The 15992-nt window shown below is 64.7% G+C and overlaps 7 protein-coding genes across 7 annotated transcripts; 4 read left to right on the top strand and 3 right to left on the bottom strand.

Moving 5' to 3' along the window:
• Positions 1 to 830: 830 nt before the first annotated feature.
• Positions 831 to 2993, top strand: Q8F55_009294 (uncharacterized protein; the record flags this gene model as incomplete). Its single annotated transcript, XM_069357662.1, has 2 exons — positions 831 to 858; positions 1462 to 2993. The coding sequence occupies 2 exons, from the start codon at positions 831 to 833 to the stop codon at positions 2991 to 2993; spliced, it is 1560 nt and encodes a 519-aa protein (XP_069205599.1).
• Positions 2994 to 3554: 561 nt separating this feature from the next.
• On the top strand, positions 3555 to 5413 carry Q8F55_009293 (uncharacterized protein; the record flags this gene model as incomplete). The annotated part of the gene is made up of 2 exons (XM_069357661.1): positions 3555 to 3922; positions 3964 to 5413. The coding sequence occupies 2 exons, from the start codon at positions 3555 to 3557 to the stop codon at positions 5411 to 5413; spliced, it is 1818 nt and encodes a 605-aa protein (XP_069205598.1).
• An 83-nt stretch (positions 5414 to 5496) lies between these two features.
• On the bottom strand, positions 5497 to 7101 carry Q8F55_009292 (uncharacterized protein; the record flags this gene model as incomplete). Its single annotated transcript, XM_069357660.1, has 8 exons — positions 5497 to 5830; positions 5864 to 6053; positions 6086 to 6308; positions 6343 to 6360; positions 6422 to 6495; positions 6536 to 6736; positions 6775 to 6942; positions 6978 to 7101. 8 exons carry the CDS (start codon positions 7099 to 7101, stop codon positions 5497 to 5499), a joined length of 1332 nt encoding a protein of 443 aa, XP_069205597.1.
• A 361-nt stretch (positions 7102 to 7462) lies between these two features.
• Positions 7463 to 9772, top strand: Q8F55_009291 (uncharacterized protein; the record flags this gene model as incomplete). The annotated part of the gene is made up of 6 exons (XM_069357659.1): positions 7463 to 7639; positions 7680 to 7818; positions 7856 to 8024; positions 8059 to 8307; positions 8376 to 8837; positions 8872 to 9772. The coding sequence occupies 6 exons, from the start codon at positions 7463 to 7465 to the stop codon at positions 9770 to 9772; spliced, it is 2097 nt and encodes a 698-aa protein (XP_069205596.1).
• Positions 9773 to 9929: 157 nt separating this feature from the next.
• Positions 9930 to 10327, bottom strand: Q8F55_009290 (uncharacterized protein; the record flags this gene model as incomplete). Its single annotated transcript, XM_069357658.1, has 2 exons — positions 9930 to 10271; positions 10313 to 10327. The coding sequence occupies 2 exons, from the start codon at positions 10325 to 10327 to the stop codon at positions 9930 to 9932; spliced, it is 357 nt and encodes a 118-aa protein (XP_069205595.1).
• Positions 10328 to 10550: 223 nt separating this feature from the next.
• On the bottom strand, positions 10551 to 11101 carry Q8F55_009289 (uncharacterized protein; the record flags this gene model as incomplete). The annotated part of the gene is made up of 2 exons (XM_069357657.1): positions 10551 to 10851; positions 10908 to 11101. The coding sequence occupies 2 exons, from the start codon at positions 11099 to 11101 to the stop codon at positions 10551 to 10553; spliced, it is 495 nt and encodes a 164-aa protein (XP_069205594.1).
• Positions 11102 to 12819: 1718 nt separating this feature from the next.
• Positions 12820 to 14630, top strand: Q8F55_009288 (uncharacterized protein; the record flags this gene model as incomplete). Its single annotated transcript, XM_069357656.1, has 2 exons — positions 12820 to 13302; positions 13362 to 14630. 2 exons carry the CDS (start codon positions 12820 to 12822, stop codon positions 14628 to 14630), a joined length of 1752 nt encoding a protein of 583 aa, XP_069205593.1.
• Positions 14631 to 15992: the final 1362 nt, after the last annotated feature.

Raw genomic sequence — 15992 nt, 5'->3', positions numbered from 1 at the left:
GCGGCGACGGCGTTGCAGAGGGTGATGTCGTGCTCCAGAGGTCGCACCCCTCGTCGTGTCGTCTTCCCGACCTAAACAGACAACGCGCTGTCTGTGGGAACCACGACCGCTGCCGAGGACTGGGGAATGATGTCCAACCCCGACATTTCTGTCGACGGGTTGGTGGCATGGTCGTTGGCCCCGCGCGTCATGTACGCTATCGCTGGCCCCATACCGCGTCCGGTGCCTCCGCCGGGTCTGGCTGGACAAGGCCTTGTCTTGCATTGCATCATGATGCAGATGGCCTTGGTGCCAGTGTCGTAGGCGTGGGCTGGCTCACTACGGTCCTGTCCGCCTACCAGCGGCGCTGCCAGCATCATAACCACCACGGTCACTGTCAACGCCGGACCTCGTCTCTCCACCCTCGATCACGCGACCACCAGCATCGACGGACAAGCACCATGACCCCGACATGCACCGTCCCTCGCGACCAGGATGGCCGCAGACACCCGCTGCCACCATCCTGCGGATCACCTGCACCCCTGCACCCCGACCCGCGGCGCCGCCAGCCAGCACGAGACCAAACTCTGTTCCTCCTGGGTCCCCCTTTTGGGTCCCAAGACCCCACGGCCCCACGACCAGGACGGCTAGATTAGGCACCTGCCGCGGCTTGTATAGTCAGGTGGGGTGAGTCCGATCAGTCGTTAGCGGCCCTACAAGGTCCTTGATTAGGTGCACGCTGCATGCGTTTGCAGCAGCGTGCAGCGGCGTGCGGCGGCGTGCAAGCAGCTCGGTGCTGCGCCAGGGCGAGGAGTTGAAACAGGAACGCCATTAGTGGTGGGAAGAAAACCATGGTGGGTCGGACTGGTCGCTCCGGGAGTGGGTGTGTCGGCGTCCGGGGTGGTCGGTCGTCTGCTCTGCCATATCGCAGTCTGTCGGCTCAACCACGCTCTCGAACAACCTGCTGCAGCTGCATCAACCGCGGTGTCGATGTCTTGTGCCGCAACAGAGGCCGCAGCATCGATAACGGCGGGCAATGACGAAACTCACCCTGCTGAGCCTTTTCGTGCCTACTCGCAGCCCATTGCTGCGACCCCCTCGCTCTCGGCAGTCAGCGGACAACAAGCAGATCTCGCCGCCGCACGCCGCCGCGTCACATGCACGATGTGCTTTGAACAGCAAGGACGCTTACTCGCGTCCGTCAAGAGCGGAGCGATCGCAGACAGGCACAAGGTTATAAACACTTGCGTCCCCCCCGCGCCAGGGCCGGCACCGTCTCCTCCTCCCTCCCGCTGTCCCACCACCAGTGTGGTTAGCTCCATTCTACGCAGCCAGGCCCCGCCGCAAGTCAGTACCGCGCGGTCGGGCTTTTTGCTTTGCTTTGCAAGCTCTATGCATCTATTGTTCCTCTTGACGTTGTACTCATCCCCTCAAACCGCAAGCAACGAGTGAGTAGGCCATGCAGATGGCGCTGACGGCCAGTGGCTCCAGGTCTCAACGGGACGGGCCGCACGTCTGAACTCGCGTTCGAGCTCTTCGAGGCGCCGTCACGCGGCCTTATCCGACATGACAGAGTGGGCCCCTCGTCGGCAGCATCGTCATCGTCGTCGTCGCGCTCGTCTCGGTCGTCGCGCAAGCAGACCAAGCCGCTCGCAGCGGTCAAGAAGCTCACCGCCCAGCTCGGGCCAGAACGCGTCGCGCTCCTCGCCCGCATGGACGTCCACTACCGCGCCCACAACGGGCACCACATGCGACTGACGGTGCCGATCGGTGACCGCCAGCAACGGCTGCACGACGTCGCGCACGTCGTCCGCGCGCTCAACGACTGCCGCGTCCACGCCATCCAGCTGCGCCAGTGGATCGCCATCGATGGGGGCATGGCCGCCGTCACCCACTCCCTCGCCCAGCTCCTCGACACGCTGCACGTCCCGACGCTGCGCAGACTGAGTCTCCCGGTCGACCGGGGAAAGACCGGCATCTTCAAGCCGCCGCTCGCCCCACTCGCCCGCTACCTCCTCTCGCCGCGCTCCATCGGCCTGACCCACCTGCGCATGCACATCCCCCGCCCCGCCGTCAACGACCCCGAGGTCATCATCATTATCCGCGCCGCCGAGCGCCACCCAACCCTCGTGCACATGTGCTTTGGGTGGTGCGTGACGGGCCGCCCGGCTGGTGGGCAAAGTGGCGGCCCTGCCTACAATGGCGGCGACGACGTCATGTGTGACCTGAGCAGCCTGCGCCATTGTCCAGGCGTCGCCGCGACTGTGAGCCAGCGCATCTGCGACAAGGCGCACAACGAGGAGCGTGTCAAAGCAGCCGTGGCAAACACCCTCGTCCCCGCCCGGGTCATCCTACGGGGCCTGTATGCGCCGCCACGGCACGCCGAGGCGGCGGCGCCAGCTGAATCCTATTACGCTCACGCGGCTGCAGCAGCAAGTGCAATCAGGAAAAAAGCAGGCACCAACCTTGCGACCCGCATTAGGACAATGTTCCTCCCCGCCTCGGCGGCTCGCTCTGCTAGCCCAGCTCGGCCTCCCCGCAGAGCACACGGCACGCACAAGCGGTCACCCTCGCACTCGTCTATATCCTCGCTTTCGTCGTCGGCCTCGGAAGCCGACTCGCCGCCGCCGTCAAAGGGCCTCGATGCCGAGCCTGTGCCACGACCGGGGGCCAGCTCACCAATGGCCAAGCTCCCCGTCGAGCTCGTGTTCCTCATCCTGCAGTACACGTCTGGCGACATGCACGCCCTCACGCCGCCGCAGTGGAGGCGGCTGTTTGAGCAGGCACAGGAGCCGGCCGCACTCGTGTCTCTTGCCCGCGCGTCCAAGAAGGCCGTCGTGGGCCCGGCGACGTCGGCAGAGCCAAGCGAGATGGTCTGGGTGCCTGGCCGCGACGCTGGCTTCAAGGCCATTGACCCGACAGCGCCGCCACCACCGTCAGTCACAAACGCCGTCTCGATGACGGCCATCATGGACGAGTGGATGGATGCCGAGGGGTTTCACTGGGAGCAGTAGATGTCGGCGCAGCGGGCCATGTAGCACTAGTCGATGCCAAAGGTGTTGGCGGCCACGCATGCGCCGCGGCGACTAACCCATGCACGCTGCACCAAACCGACGAGGCAGGGGGAGCACAACAGCTGCATGCAGCTCGATGCCGTGATGTCGACGACCTCGGCGCGGGTGCCTGGTTTCAAGTCATTTCGAGCACTTTTGCAGCTCGTCACTTCACCGTCGCGTCGCAACCGACGAGCCACCCCGCCCAGAGCGGTGGACCAACGCGACAGCCACACCTCGCTGCATGCTGCGACACATGAGCTTCCATCCATAAAGGCACGCGGCAGTTGTGTTGGGCAGAGGGAACAGTAAAGCGCCGACGTCGTGGTGAAGGTTGGTATCGGCCGTCGCTGGTCGTGTCTGTTCCGCCTCCCGCCGCCCTGCTGCTCGCGACCACCAGCCACTGGGCGGGCGTGAGGCTGTCGAGTGTGTCTTTTCATGTCTGGGTCAAGCAGCTACACTGCAGCAGCTCCAGCACCTTATAACCAGCATGCAGAGCCCCCCCGCCCCCAAGCAACTAACATGAGGCTAAGCACCGCACTGTACGCCGCCGCCCTCGCGGCGCCCGCGCTCGGCACCCCGCTCAACGTCAAGCGCGCCGGCGACACCGAGTTCGACTACGTCGTCGTCGGCGGGGGCACGGCCGGGCTCGCCATCGCCGCGCGCCTCTCCGAGGACCCGAGCGTCCAGGTCGCCGTCATCGAGCCGGGGACCTACTACCAGATCTCGAACATGGTCGTCGGCGAAGTGCCGGCCGGCTGCTCGCTCTTCGCGGGCTCAGACCCGAAGGACACCAACTCGGCCGTCGACTGGGACATTGTCACCACGCCCCAGGCGGGCGCGCACAATCGCAGCCTGCACATCGCGCGCGGCAAGTGCCTCGGCGGGAGGTGAGTGCCGAGTGCCGAGTGGCGGACGACTCACGCCCCAGCTCGGCCCGCCACTACATGGTCTACCAGCGCGGCGACAAGGACTGCTACCAGCAGTGGGCCGACGACGTCGGCGACGACAGCTACACGTGGGACAAGCTGCTGCCGTACTTCCAGAAGAGCGTCAACTTTACCGCGCCGCGCTCGCCTCCCCGCGCGCCGAACGCGACGGCAGACTTCAACCCCGACGCCTTTGCACCCGGCGCTGGGCCGCTGCGGGTCACGTACACCAACTACGCGAGCCCCATCAGCAGCTGGGTACAGAAGGGGCTCACGGAGATCGGCATCCTCCCGACGACCGACTTCAACTCGGGCTTCCTCATGGGCTCGGCGTACGCCGCTTCCACGATCGACCCGGAGACGATGAAGCGCGAGTCGTCGCAGACGGCATACTATGAGCCGGCAAAGAACCGCCTCAACTTCCGCACCTTTATCCAGACAAAGGTGTCGAGGGTCGTGTTTGACGAAGGCAAGAAGGCGACCGGCGTCATGCTCACCGACGGCCAGTTCGTCAAGGCCAACAGGGAGGTTATCCTGTCGGCCGGCGTCTTTCAGTCGCCCCAGATCCTCATGCTGTCCGGCATCGGGCCAAAGGCGACGCTCGACAAGTACAACATCACCGTTATCGCCGACCGGCCCGGCGTGGGCCAGAACCTGACCGACCACGCCTTCTTCGCCCCGTCGTACCGCGTAAAGGTCGAGACCTTCACCCGCCTCGCCGCCGACCTCATGTACATCGCCACGCAGTACCTCTTCAGCTTCCTCGGCAGCAAGACCGGGCCCCTGATCAACCCCGTCGCCGACTTCCTCGCGTTCGAGCGCCTCCCCAAGGGCCTCGTGAGCCCCGAGACGCAGAAACTCCTCGACGAGATCCCAGCGTCCTGGCCGCACATCGAGTACACTGCCGGCAGCGGCCACATCGGCAACTTTTCCAACCGGCGCAAGGACCAGCCCAAGGACGGGTACCAGTACGGCTCGATCATGGTCGCGCTCACGGCCGCCTTCTCGCGCGGTACGGTCGACATCAGGTCGGCGTCGATCGACGACCTGCCCGTCGTCGACCCCGCGTACCTCACGCACCCGGGCGACATCGAGGTCGCGGTGCAGGCGTTCAAGCGCGCGCGCAGGGTGTACGGCTCGGACGCCATGGCTGACGTGCTGGCCGACCCGGACGAGTACTACCCCGGCGTCGGGGTCCAGACCGACGAGCAGATCGCAGACGCGATCCGCAAGTCGATCGGCCCGCTCGGCGGCCACGGGTCGTGCACTTGCCGCATGGGGAGGGTCGACGACCCCAACGCCGTCGTCGACAACAAGGCGCGCGTCATCGGCGTGACTGGCCTGCGCGTCGTCGACGCCAGCTCGTTTGCCATCCTCCCGCCGGGCCACCCCCAGGCGACGGTCTACGCCCTCGCCGAGAAGATTGCCGACGAGATTAAGAATGGCAATTAGGCGTTGTAATGGGTCGTAGATGGACACTGCATGTACTTATCTTGGTCTGTGGCTGGGTGCAAGTTCTGGCAACTCGTGGGCAATCATGCCGCCTCCTGGATGCCGAGGACAACGTCCAGCCCGCCAACCTCTTCGACGAGCTCGGCAAACTCGCCGCGCGCAACGACTATCCGGCCGTCCCGCACCACACCCCAGATGCCGCCGTGCCGCCCATCGTCCCCCACGTCGAGGACCCGTACGTCCTCGAGCGGGTTGGCGGGGAGGACGAGGCAGTCGGCGTACGCCCCCGGCGCGATGACACCAATCTTGTCGTCGTCGAGCAGCTTTGCCGCGTTGATCGTCGCGTGCGCGAGGACGCGGTGCGACGGCAGCAGCTGGGCGCGCTGCGTAAACTCCTCGGACTGGAGGTATCCCATCCTGCGGGTCAGCACTGCCCGAGCCCGCACCCACCCCATGGTCAGGTCGGTGCCGTAGCACACCGTCACGCCCTCCTCCTCTGCAATCTGGATGGCGCGCCGGCCCGCGTCCCGCACCTTGGCGTTCTTTTCGCGCATGTAGTCTGGCAGCGTTTCGTTCCACGGCGCGCGGCCCTTGGCCGTCGAGATCATGAGCGTGGGCGTGAGGAACGTGCCGGTGGACGCTGGTGTCAGGGGGATTCGGGCTGTCACGTACCCAGCAGCTTGGCCGTGTCCCGGTCTAGCAGGTTGCCGTGCTCTATGCCCCGCACGCCGTTCTCCACCGCCCGCCGGATAGCAGGCACAGTGTACGCGTGCGACGTGACCAGCGTGCCCTGCATGTCCGCGACCGTGGACGTGATGGCGCGGATCTCGGCCGGCGAGAACTGCACTGACTCGAGCGCGTCAGTCGGCGAGGACACGCCGCCAGAGGTACAGATCTGTCCGTGAGCCAGTGCGCGTCGCCGCACCCACCTTGACATGGTCGGCACCCTGGCGCATGAGCTCGCGGGTCGCGCGCGTCACGCCTTCCACCCCGTCGGCGAGCACCGACATCTCCGGCACCGGCGCGCAGCAGAGCGACGCGGCGGGCGCCTCGCGCGACCGCGGGTCGCCGTGCCCGCCTGTCTGGGACATTGGGGTCAGCTCGGTATCTCAGCCGACGCACAAATGTTGCCGCCTTGGAAGAGCCGCGGGCCCGGGGTCAGCCACTGCTTGACGGCCTGAGCCTGGGCGTACGTCGCGCCGCCGACGTCGCGCACTGTCGTGAAGCCGCGCGCGAGCATCGCCTTGAGCGTGTACGTTGCGCGGAGGTGCGGGTCGGTGTAGCCCGAGCTTGGGCGGCCGTCCGACATGTTGATGTGGACGTCTGGGGCGTCAGCGGGGCAGGATGCCACCTCGACTCACGACAGTCGACGAGGCCGGGGCAGAGATACAGCCCCTCGAGGTCGATCACGCGCGCGTCGGGCACAAGGTCGCCTGCGCCGCGTGATACGGCGCTGAACACGCCGTTCTCGAGCACGACTGTCCGCCCCTTGTGCACTGTGTTGCCTGCGACATCGACGACGCTCGCGTCTGGTGGGTCAGTCCGCTCGCCTTCGTCGACCCACTCTTGAACACGATGGGCCGCGCTGGCGCGGGGATCCACGGAATGGTGTTGACGTCGCCGCCGGGGGGTGAGCGGGGCCGCTGCCCACTCGGCGGTGTCCACTGTCTGCGGGGATGTGCTGTCATTGAAGTGTAGAGAGAGAGTCAAGAGGCCGACGGTGCGATGGACGCTGGTTGCAGCGAGCCGATGACGTCTGGCCGCCGCCCACATGGGCTCCGGATTTCCGCGCCGACCTCCGACGCCGAGACATTGACGGGTTGCAACACGCTGCGGTGTACGACCGCGGGATGCGCTGCGCATCGGGATGTCTCGCCAGTGAGCTCGGATTGCGTGCATGTACATATCCAAGCAACATCCTGTTGAGAAACAAGAAAAAAGTGAAAGACTGTGCTGCTGGAGGACAAAAGGCCGAGTTGAATCTGTTCCGGGTCTGCCTGCGGATTTCTCTCAGCATCTTGCACTTTACTCTTCACCCCACCTTGCACAATGGCACATCGCATCATCGACGGCGTCCTCATCCACGACCACGCAACGCCAGTCGCGCCCGGGCCAGTGGGGCCAGGAGCGCCGACGCCGCCGCCCCCGCAGCTGCCAGTGTCCCGCGTTCCAGCCGTGCGGCGGTCGCCCGACGCCGCCGAGGGGAGCGAGCGCGCTGCCGAAGCCGTAAGAGGCACCAAGCCGAACACCCGCTCACACCCTGCAGAACAAGCGCCGCCGCGCAAAGATCCCAGTCGCGTGCGAAGCCTGCCGGAAGCGCCGCTCGCGCTGCGATCTCATCGACGCCAACGGGTGCCATCGGTGCAAGCAGCTCGGCAGCGAGTGCAGCTTTGCCGGTAGCTCGGGTGGGCAGTGAACTACGGACCGTCGCTTACACCACAGCGTACCACGCCATCTCGACGCTGCAGCCGAGCGCGGCCGACTCGGACAAGCAGCACGTTGTCCCGATCCCGCGCGACGTTGAGAACCAGATCGACCAGCTTCGGCACCGCGTCGCGCAGCTCGAGCAGACGCTGTCCGGCCTCGTACGCGGCGAGGGACGCTCCGAGCGGTGGGTACGGCCCCAGCACGCCGCTGACAGGCAGGGAACAGCTCGGACACGAGTCGAACGCCCGCGGCCGTGTCGGTGGCTACGCCAGCGTCCGCGCCAGCGAGGACCGCGCCAGCGAGGACCGCGCCGGGCCTCGAGACGAAGCATGGTACCGCGAGTGGGCGGACCCCGAGGCCTTTGGCCGCATCCACGGGGGTATCGGGAGCAAGGAAGAGCTCGGGCTGCGGGATCCGGTCGCGGAGGGCGTCATTTCTGTCGACCACGCCGAGGCAGCGTACCAGATGTGAGTTGCGGGGGGAGTGCCGAGGTGGCAACTGCCCAACGCCGTCATCTCGCCGCTGACGACCGCAGCTTCAAGCACCACATCGCGACCGTGTTCCCGTTCCCCACGTTCCTGCTCACACGCTCTCGCCTCCCGCTGCACCCGTTCCTCCGGTCCGCGTGCCTCACGTACGCGACGCGGTGCTCGACGCACGCCGCGACCTTCTCCGGCGTCCAGATCCGCGAGCTCGAGGCAAACCTGACACAGAACCTGATGGCGTACCACCGCGGCTGTAGACCGTCGCTCGAGAGCATCATGGCCGGCGTCATCCTCAGTCTGCTCCCCCACGGACCCCTGGAAGGCAGCAGCACGACCGACTTTGACCCGGCGCGCATGATCGGCATGGCGTACGGCCAGATCCGCGAGCTCGGCTACTCTGTCTTTGTGTCGCGCCTCGTCGACTCGATTGAGAGTGGTACACCCTTCGAGTTCATCGCCGAGGCGGTGGACAACGCACGGCTCCACCTCAGCGTCATGACGCGCGCCATGTGGTGGGTGGTACCCCGCTGAACTCGCTGACCCAAGGCACTCGGTCTCGCGCAACCCGTCGTCCGAGGTCCCCACGCCGCTCAACGCGACGCAGAAGCGCCTAATCTCCCTCCTCCTCTCCTCCGACGCCGCGCACGAAATCGACAAGCACCTGTACTTTGAGAACGCGGCGCTCGACATCCTCCTCAAGCAGGCTGCGCGGTGGCACGATCTTGAGCGCGTGCTGATCCCCGGCGCGGGCGAGCTGCGGCGGGGGAACAACATCGTCTCGGACGTGTTTAGCGAGATGCGCCATTGGCGCAGCGGCGTGCTGTCAGAGCCCTCGGCCCGCTCACTCCCGTCGCTGCAGTGGCTCCTCGCCGCGACGACATACTACAAGTGGTGGGCGGCGACGCGCAACGTGTGGTTTGCGTACCGGCTGGCCAGCCCGCTCGTCGTCCCGCAAGTCATCGCGCAGTGGGAGATCGGGATGGAGCTCGCGGCCGAGGCGTCAAACGAGATGATCACGCGGTGCATCGCAGAGGACTGGGACCTCAAGACGTTCCCGAAGAGCATCGGCACGGCGCTCATCCTCTGCTTCCTCGCCATCAGCATGGCGCGGATCCACCACTCGCGGCACCACGCCGACGAGGAGCTCCCCCCGGTGCTCGATATCGGCGGCAAGCTCGACGAGCTGCAGGTCATGCTCGAGCGCTCAAACGAGACGCTTGCCGAGATGCTTCTCCGCACGCGCACAAACCTCGACGAGTACCGCCGACAGCTCGACGCGCGCGGCGGGCCCCAGGACGTGCCGCCGTTCGACTTTACATTCGACATGGGCTTCCGCGGCGGCCGCATGGGCGGTGCCGACAGCGGGCCCGACGCCATGGACCCGTTCGCGGGGCTCGAGTACTGGTGGAACTGGCAGCTGCCGAGCGGGGAGGGGCTGGGGTTTTAGCGGGTGTGTGGGCGATGCACTAGACCTCTCGGCGTCGGCATGGGACGTGCTTGTTGCTGTCGTGTCAGGATTGGTGTGCGTCAGAGCGGGACATGTACACAGGCGTGCCCGCGACCCTTCCGAAACACTCGCCGTGCATCGTCGACGCCTTGCGCACCTACTGAACACTGTCTGCAGCCTCTCTTCGAAGACCAGGGGTCCTGTCCGAAGCGAGCTCCCCCTTGAGCCAGTCCGACATGATGAAATCCCCGGGCTTGAGGGCCCCGACCTCGGCGCCGACGACGTACACATCGCCGTGGCACGCGGGCTCAAAGGGTGTCGAGTGGATCTTCCACGCCTTCTCGTCATCCCCCAACCGGGACGTCATGACCTTGCCCCACCAAGCCAGCCGCGCCGCGACTTGGCGCTCATCACCCCCCGCGGCGAGGAATCTCCAGTCGACGTCGACGTCGTCGACCTTGTCAGGCGAGTACCGGATGATGATGTGCGGCGGGAAGTCCTGGTGGAGTTGGCTAAAGCAGGCTGTGACGAAACACTAACCCCAGAGACGGCCATGATTGACACCATGCCCGCCGTGCCTCACATCGCCACTCCCGGATGTGGATTGAGACTCACACGTGCTTGCAGTGATGACCGAGGTATTCCCCTTCGCTTGTTGATCGCCATGGTCTGCCGCCGGCGTCTCAGCAACCAGCCTACGGCGCGTTGTCGTCCAACCGAGAGTACATCCTAAAGGTGCATCGGCGGAGGCCTGTCTACCTCCACCACATAGCCTGTCTTATCCAACCTTCTCCTTGTCCCATTCTGGCGCATGCGAATCGGCCACAGGGGATCGCACTGGCGTCTTAGCCGCATCGATGACTAACGGGCAGATGACCGACGGCTCGTTCCGGTGAACATCCCTGCGGGCTCGGAGATGCAGCGCCGGCGGGTCACTCGAACCCAAGAACGCCTGCGCCGCCTCGAACCCCTCCGTCTTGAGCACACGGAGCCACTCGTCCCTGCCGCTCCTGTCATCGGTCGTGCCCGTGCCGGCCATTGCCGGCGTCCAGGAGAAGTGCAGTTTGGACGGGTCGGTGCTGGAGCCCAGGAAGGCGAGGCGTCGAGCCCCTCGGTCTTGAGGATGCGGAGCCACTCTGTCATGCCGCTCGCCTCGTCGTACGCCGGAGCGCCGGCCGACGCCGGTGTCCACGAGTAGTGGACGCTCACCTTCTTCTCATCTACTGGCGCAGTGAGGCTGTACGATACAACCAGCCGTGCGGGTCGGTCGACGCCGACCTGGCCGCCTACCTTGTCGCGGATGTCGTACCACCTCTCATCGAGGTACATCCTGTTGTAGGTGTCCCCGGGAAGAGCCGCTTTGCGAGGGGGGCGCTGGCCCGCTGCTTCCATCTCGGCCGGCGTGGATACGGTCCCATCGCGGTGCTGGAATGCCACCCCAGTCTCAACCACCTGGGACACTGTTCCTCCCTGGTGCTGCTGCGGATCGCTGAAGTCGGCGATGTAGATGAGGACTATGCGGCATGTCGGTAGCGTCTCCGCCCAGCGCACGGGTTGCACAAGGAGCCGTGGGAGGTCTTGTTGGAGGATGTTGTGGAATCGTCTGGCCCGCTCCTGGTCTATTGGCCTGGGGTGGTGGGACGTGCCGGCTGTGTACGGCGGCGGCGGCGGCGGCGGCGCGGAAGGCGCGGTAGCGGCCGACTTGGGCTCCCGCCACTTCTCCGCAGTGGAATCGTCTTTAGGAGGTGCAGATAGTGCGCAGCCCATGTTAGTGCAGGTGAGAGAGAGACTGGAGATACCGTTCAGCTCAGTGTTGGTGGTGGTGGCACAGCAATGTGAAACTGGAGGCTGTCGTCATGGCGGCCCAGCCAAGCAAGGCAAGAGGTAGACGGAATCCAGGCACCTCGCCATCGGCCCATGCCAACCTGCTAGGATGCTGGCCCGGAGCTGCTCGATGTGGTCCAGCGCGTCAACAACCAGCAAGCGGGAATGGACCGCTTGGGTTGTGCCTGCCGTAGCCTCTCACTACTTCCTCGCCAGTCCGCGCCACCAGGCCGCCGTTATCGCCACCTCCTGTCCGCCCCTCACGTCGCTACCAGCTTGTTCAGAACACTCGCGCTCCCCAGGTGTTGGCGACTCTCTGCTCGCGAACTCGGAGCTAGCATGCATGCGCGCCGCTGCACGATCTCGCCTGGTTGTGGACCGTTGTTGACACTCGTCGGCACTGGTCGGATCGAGTCTCCACAGGCACGTGGCTGCCCGTTCCTCATTCCTCGACGCGTCTAAGGTTATCGATCTCGTCGGCATCGTCAGACTCGTCATTCTTGCCTCTATCTGTCCCCAATCATTCGTGATTCCAGCTCTGCACTAACAGCCCAAGCGACGGAATTGGCGGAGAGGATGGGTCTCCAGACGTCTGCGCAGAAGCGAGGCGTGTCTCTCCACGACCCACTCTCCAACCCAGTCCCCTTCGCTCCTCGCATCAAAATAGGACCGGCCTGTTGACGGAGCGTTGCTCATGCTCCGCCCGCACGATCACACATGGGTCTCACTCCACAACCTTATCTCGAGCACTTGTTGCACAACCCTGCGCTCCACATGGATTCACGCCTCCTTCTGGGCCGCGGGTTTAGAATGTCTCGCTGACTAGAAGACCCTCACCGCGTTTAACGGAGCATGTTTAAGGGAGATCTCTGCAGGGCTGTCGATTCCCTTATCCTAATGTGACCCCTACGCTCGTGTTCTGACGCGCACGCATCGCTTGCCCACTCCCGAGAAGGTCTGAATACCGATCAAAGACGCCGGCAACCAGATGCTGTTTCGGCTTGGCGTCGTGTAATGAGACATTGACCGAGTGTTCCACTTTTTCCGATGGAGCACAGTGGCATTCAGCCTCCATTTTGCTCACCTCCACTGCGGGACTGGAAATCTCTCACCGAAGCAGCATCCTCGCTTCGCCGATTGGTCCTTGAGCACTCGCGTCAGCTCGGGGAGACAGGGATAAAAGGCAGAGACGCCCAGCGACAAGACGACATCCCCAACTCGCAATGCTCCCCGTCCTCGCGCTCACCTTGCTCGCAGGCGCCCTCGCGGCCCCCGGGCCGTTCGTCACCGTCGGCGACAATGTCAACAACCTGGGACCCCGGGGCACCTTCCCCACCATCAACGTCAACGTACCGGCCGGCAGTCTGATCGGCCTCGCACGCAACGACGTCGAGGCCTTCACCGGTATCCCGTTCGCGCAGCCGCCCGTCGGCCAGCTCCGCCTCGCCCCGCCCGTGCGCCTCACGACCCCGCTCTCCAACTTTGACGCGACGCAGCAGGCGGCGGCGTGCCCCCAGCTGCTGGCCGACACCTCGGCCGTCGACATTGTGTCCCAGGTGCTCAACGGCATCGCGGCCAACCCGTGGTACACGGCCGGCATCAAGGAGTCGGAGGACTGCCTCAACATCAACGTGTACCGCCCCAAGGGGACCACTGCGAGCGCCAACCTCCCGGTGCTGTTCTGGATCTTTGGCGGTGGCTTCGAGGTGAGCAAGCGACCCCTCCCCCCCCCCCCCCAGCGCCTCATCGCTCACACCACCCTTAGCTCGGCTACAACAGCCAGTACGACGGTGGCATGATCGTCGCCAACAGCGTCGCCCTCGGCAAGCCGTTCATCCTCGTCGCGGTCAACTACCGCGTCGGTGGGTTCGGGTTCATGCCGGGCAAGGAGATCCTCGCGGCCGGCGCCGCCAACGTCGGGCACCTCGACCAGCGCATGGGACTCGAGTGGACCGCCGACAACATTGCGGCCTTCGGCGGTGACCCGACCAAGGTGACCATCTGGGGCGAGTCGGCCGGCGCCATCTCGGTCTGGAACCAGATGTGCCTCTACGACGGCAACAACCAGTACAAGGGCAAGCCGCTCTTCCGCGGCGCCATCATGAACTCGGGCAGCATTGTCCCCACGCAGCCTATCGACTCGCCCAAGGCCCAGGCGATCTACGACCGCGTCGTGTCCCAGTCGCCCTGCGCCGGCAAGCCTGACACACTCAACTGCCTGCGCGGCCTGTCGTACGCCGACTTTAAGCGTGCCGCCAACTCGGTCCCGTCCATCCTGTCGTACAGCTCGATCGCGCTCTCCTACCTCCCTCGACCGGACGGCAAGGTGCTGACGACGAGCACCGACGTCCTCGCCAAGCAGAACAAGTACGCCGCCGTGCCCATGATCAACGGCAACCAGGTCGACGAGGGCACCTTCTTCTCCCTCTTCCAAGCCAACACGACATACTCGACGCCCCTGCTGGCAAACTACCTCAACACGCTCTTCTTCAACAATGCACCCCGCGACCTCGTCACAAAGTACGTCAGCACGTACTCGGAGTGGATCTGGGACGGCTCGCCGTTCGCCACGGGTGTCTTCAACGAGTGGTACATTGGATTCAAGCGCCTCGCCGCCATCCTCGGCGACATGACCTTCACCCTCGCGCGCCGCATCCACCTCACCGTCACGACCACCAACAATCCTAGTGTCCCCGCGTGGTCGTACCTCGCCTCGTACCTCTACGGCGTGCCCGTCCTCGGCACATACCACGGCAGCGACCTCAACTTGCACTTTGGCCAGGCGCTCTCGGCGAGCTACGCGACGAGGGGCATCCACAGCTACTACGCCAACTTTGTGTACAACCTCGACCCGAACAACGCCGCGGGGGGTACATCGACTGCGAGCAAGGTCAGCGTCAACTGGCCACAGTACGACACAAAGGACCGCACCATGATCAAGTTCAACCTGCTCAACTTTGAGCTCATCAAGGACGACTTTAGGAGTGCATCGTATGATGTGCTCAACGCCAACATTGATTCACTCCGCACCTAGTAGATTATAGACCTGGCGATAGATGGGGACTCGGAGGTAGCGATCCCACGCAGCCATCAGCTCTAGTACAAGTTTGCATGTAGACTTTTGTTCAAGACCATGCGGTCGACTGTTGCTTGCACCATGCCTGCCTGTGGAGCCCGCACGATGATGTCAGCGATGCGCCGGACACCGCGTCCACGGCCGGATATCAACGACTGCGCCGCGTCGGCCACCTCTTGATAGACACTTGCACCCCGTCTGCTAGGCACACCCTCGTCTCATGACGCCAGAGACACCATCCAGGCTCAGCTACCCGTGTCCCCATCTCCAACCAGATCTCTCCCCAGCACGCCCATGGCCATTGGAGCACCCGGGCCCGAGACGACGGCCGAGAGATGTCTAAATCGGTGTCCATCATTGCACGAGAGCCCAAAGTTCGCGGCCGCGGCCTACGCGTCGTACCTGCCACATGTTCAACCACGGGGGCCAGGCCCACGTCGACCTCATCTGTGAGCCCGGTGGTTGGCGTACATATTAGCAGGGGGGTACCTCGCCCAGGTGCATTCCCCAGCATTCCCCAGCTGAAACCGAACCCCCGCATACATCGAGACAGACTACAGCGGCGAACACCAACCAATGGCACCATGAGCCACACCATTTCGGCACAAGCCGCAGCCTTCCACCACGCCCACCGCGGCCTCCACCACCGAATCGCCCAGCTCCAGAAGGGCGGCATGTTTGCTTGGCGTTTCGTGTCGGGCTTCCACCCCACCGTCATATAGGGAGGGGCGGGGAAGCATGCCGCGGAGAGCAGCAGGACCAATGGTGAGTCGGAGACTCACTCTTCGGGAGCGGGACTGACGCGGTCTGTTCATGTAGAAGAAAAGAACAGCGCATTACGGCTTCGACATCTCACGACAGTACTTGATGACACGACGGAGAAGGACACAATAATGGCAGCGTGGAATGAGCAACTTCGGTTGACCGAGGATCGAGACGCCACGGACCGGTTCGTCTACGAGTAGCAGCATAGCACGGCCTCGTGAGGAGGCTATGTTTCACAGTCTGTAGAACACGCGTATGCAGGCTCTCTTGGTGGCTTACTACAGCGGCTTGCTGACCCCGATACACGGTTGCCAGACCCGAGTCACTGGCATCGCGCTTCGAGCACTGCGTCACGGGCAGGTCGCCGCAGGGTTCCATCGGCCTCAGAATGCCCGCCCCTCGACAGTTCCCGAGAACGTTTAGACGTCCAGTTCAACGCCTAAAGGGCGACCCCAAACCCAATCGCTCCAGACGCCGTCCCGAGCTTCTGATCGGCCGAGCGATGTTCTCCTCCGACGTCATGTCTACCCCTTACCCCTCACTCCATCCCCGGTG

This window comes from Vanrija albida (genome assembly GCF_041260175.1).
Source record: "Vanrija albida strain AlHP1 chromosome Unknown contig_7, whole genome shotgun sequence".
NCBI lineage: Eukaryota > Fungi > Basidiomycota > Tremellomycetes > Trichosporonales > Trichosporonaceae > Vanrija > Vanrija albida.
This window is presented reverse-complemented; position numbering and strand designations above follow the sequence as displayed.